General features: G+C 49.8%; 1 protein-coding gene across 1 annotated transcript in view; it reads left to right on the forward strand.

Moving 5' to 3' along the window:
- Window positions 1-599: 599 nt before the first annotated feature.
- Window positions 600-2546, forward strand: part of Pdk3 (pyruvate dehydrogenase kinase 3) — a 73818-nt gene continuing 71871 nt past the window's right edge. The window contains exon 1 of the mRNA XM_048796379.1: window positions 600-920. Coding sequence (XP_048652336.1) covers window positions 815-920 — 106 coding nt within the window. The 5' untranslated portion in view covers window positions 600-814. The remainder of the gene's footprint in view (window positions 921-2546) is intronic.

Genomic DNA, 2546 nt, shown 5'->3' on the forward strand with positions numbered 1-2546 from the left:
AGAGTCAGTGACCTAACAATCCTGTCCCAAGGTGTTGGGGTGGGGGTGGGGCGTCAGAGACCATGAAACAAGGGAGTCAGTGACATTACGATTAATTCTGACCAATGGTGGGGCGAAGACGTGAACCAGAAACTGTGAGCTTACATTTAATTCTGTTCAAAGGTAATAATAGTGCGGGAGGGCATGAAACAGCCATTATAATTAAGTGATAAACAGAACATGAAAACCAAAATATAAAGATGCAACAAGTACTGTAAAGTGCAACAGTCATTCCATCCTGGGAAGGCCTCCCGGAAGAGGCACCTTGGGCTGAGAAAGGCCTTGAGTCGTGTTTAGGGCGTGAGCTCCCTAAGTCCTCCTTGTCCCCTAGCACCTTGGCTACAGTTCGGCCTCGGAGGACTTGGCCAGGGGCAGGGACAGAAACGGAGACATTTGCCAGACCAGGTTGAATCCCACCTGCTAGAGAAAGAGGTTTGGGTGCCTCATTCAGGCTTTTAAGAGCTTGTTCGGTAGCGGCGGCCAATCAGGGGAGCGCGCGTGCGGCCGCGTGCCCCTCGCGCCCCCGCACCCTCGCGCGTCGTGTACGTGCGGCGCCCGGCTCCGCCCAGGAGGGCGGGACCTAGAGAAGCCGCGGGCGCCCGTCTGCGGCCCGTGAGCTGCTGCTGCTGCTGCGGCGGCGGCTGCAACCCGGGCTTCCGAGGCTGAGAGGCCGAGGTGTGCCCCTGGCGAACCTGCCGGATCTGCGCGGCTCAGCTGTACCCGTCCTTGCGGCGGTTAGGAAGTCCCAGCTGGTCTGTGCGCTGCTCTGGTGAGGATGCGGCTGTTCCAGTGGCTGTTGAAGCAGCCGGTGCCGAAGCAGATCGAGCGCTACTCGCGCTTCTCGCCATCGCCGCTCTCCATCAAACAGTTCCTGGACTTTGGTGAGTGCGGGGCCACAGGCCCCCACGGTCCCGGGATGTGAGGGCGCCACCATCCCGGCCAGCCTCCCGGGTCTCCGCAGCCTTTGGGCAAAGTCCGTGGGAACCGCGGGCGGGGCTAGGGGATGCCCATGAGCTCTCCTCCAGGCTCGGATTTCGGGGCATGGAAGGGTAGGGCCTGGCACCCTCACACCAGCGAGGGCCAACCCGGAGACACAGAAACCGCGTCCAAGGACTCTCATTCCAAGGGCGGGGGGGCTCCCCAAACCTGCCACCATTAGCTTTAAATCTATGTGACACAAACCTTACCGCTCATAAAACTTCAGAACGAAATGTGTGCGACTTTTAAATGTTTTTAATTTTAGATTTTGTTGTAGGTAAGAGCTGTTTAGAAACACCTTGAGGTTGAATAAATTATGCAGTGGCATTTTGTTCTTTTTCTGCTCTGAGGAGTTGCTGTGTAGCCAGAGCGGGAGGACTCAAACTGTAGTCTCCATCATGTTATATTAGAGCAGTCAAAGGCCTGGACTGTAAATTCCTTGATGCTGGGAAAGAGCCGACTTGTGGGTTCCTAGTGTCAAAGCATGATCTATGACAACTCTGGCCTTGGTTTCAGCACCTTTCATAGCTCCTTTCCCTTGTAGTTTCATCCACCTTCCCCCATCAACTGCGCTGGTTTGCGCCTTCCATGGATTAAGGGGGAGCAAAGACGACCGGGTCCCCATCCTGCCTTAGGCCTAGCTGAGAAGGAAATAGATTCCACCACCTTCTGTTAACTGGATCATGTTTCCCCAGAGGGTGCCATTCCAACCGCAGCTAAAAGCAGTTGTGCAACACCTGAAAGTAAAACAAAAGTGTGCAGCCAGGTAACAGAATGGAGCTTGACATCTCTAAAGGAAAATAAAATCAAGCAGCAAAGATGTTCTAAGCACACAAGGGAAAATAATGGGGTGTCTGTTCATTTAATGAATTTTATGTAAATGTCAAGGGATTGTGTAGGGCATAAAAACTAAAGTACAGAGTAGGTAGAACATTCCAGAAACATCTGGAATGTGCCAAATGTGGTGTCTATACTTAAACAAGATGGGATAGGAAGGGAGGAATAGTTTGAATTTGAGAACAAATTAAATTTTTAGAAACCTATTTGCCACAGACCCATGATGAAAGTCAAAATTCAGTGAGATGTTGATCTTTGCATCTTAACTTCACTCCCCAAAGCTTTTCAATAGTCAGACTTTACCATCTGAGGTTACTTGTAGAATTTTAGAGATTGGAGGCAGGTCCCGACTTCAGAGTTGCTGTTGCTAATAAATAGGCATGCTTTCCATCTCTAATTTATGGTTTAGAGAAGATTATTCTGAAGGTATCAACCTTTTGGTTGGGTAAACTGGGACATGTTAGTTCACAATAAAAGGAACCTGGAATTAAATCCCAATTCCTCCCACCCTCAGAGTTTGTGCTAGCTTTAAAAGTGTGGCTGAATTTTCTGTGGCAGTTACTATATACCCCTGTTAATAGGTGTTTTGGCAAGAATGTTATTTGAGTAGGTAAACCACAATGGGGGATACTGTTATAGTGGAAAACCTATAGGGCCAGTATCTGGAAATGATTTTTTTTTTTTTTTTTTTT

Source organism: Marmota marmota, unplaced genomic scaffold, assembly GCF_001458135.2.
Source record: "Marmota marmota marmota unplaced genomic scaffold, marMar, whole genome shotgun sequence".
In the NCBI taxonomy this organism is placed as follows: Eukaryota; Metazoa; Chordata; class Mammalia; order Rodentia; family Sciuridae; genus Marmota; species Marmota marmota.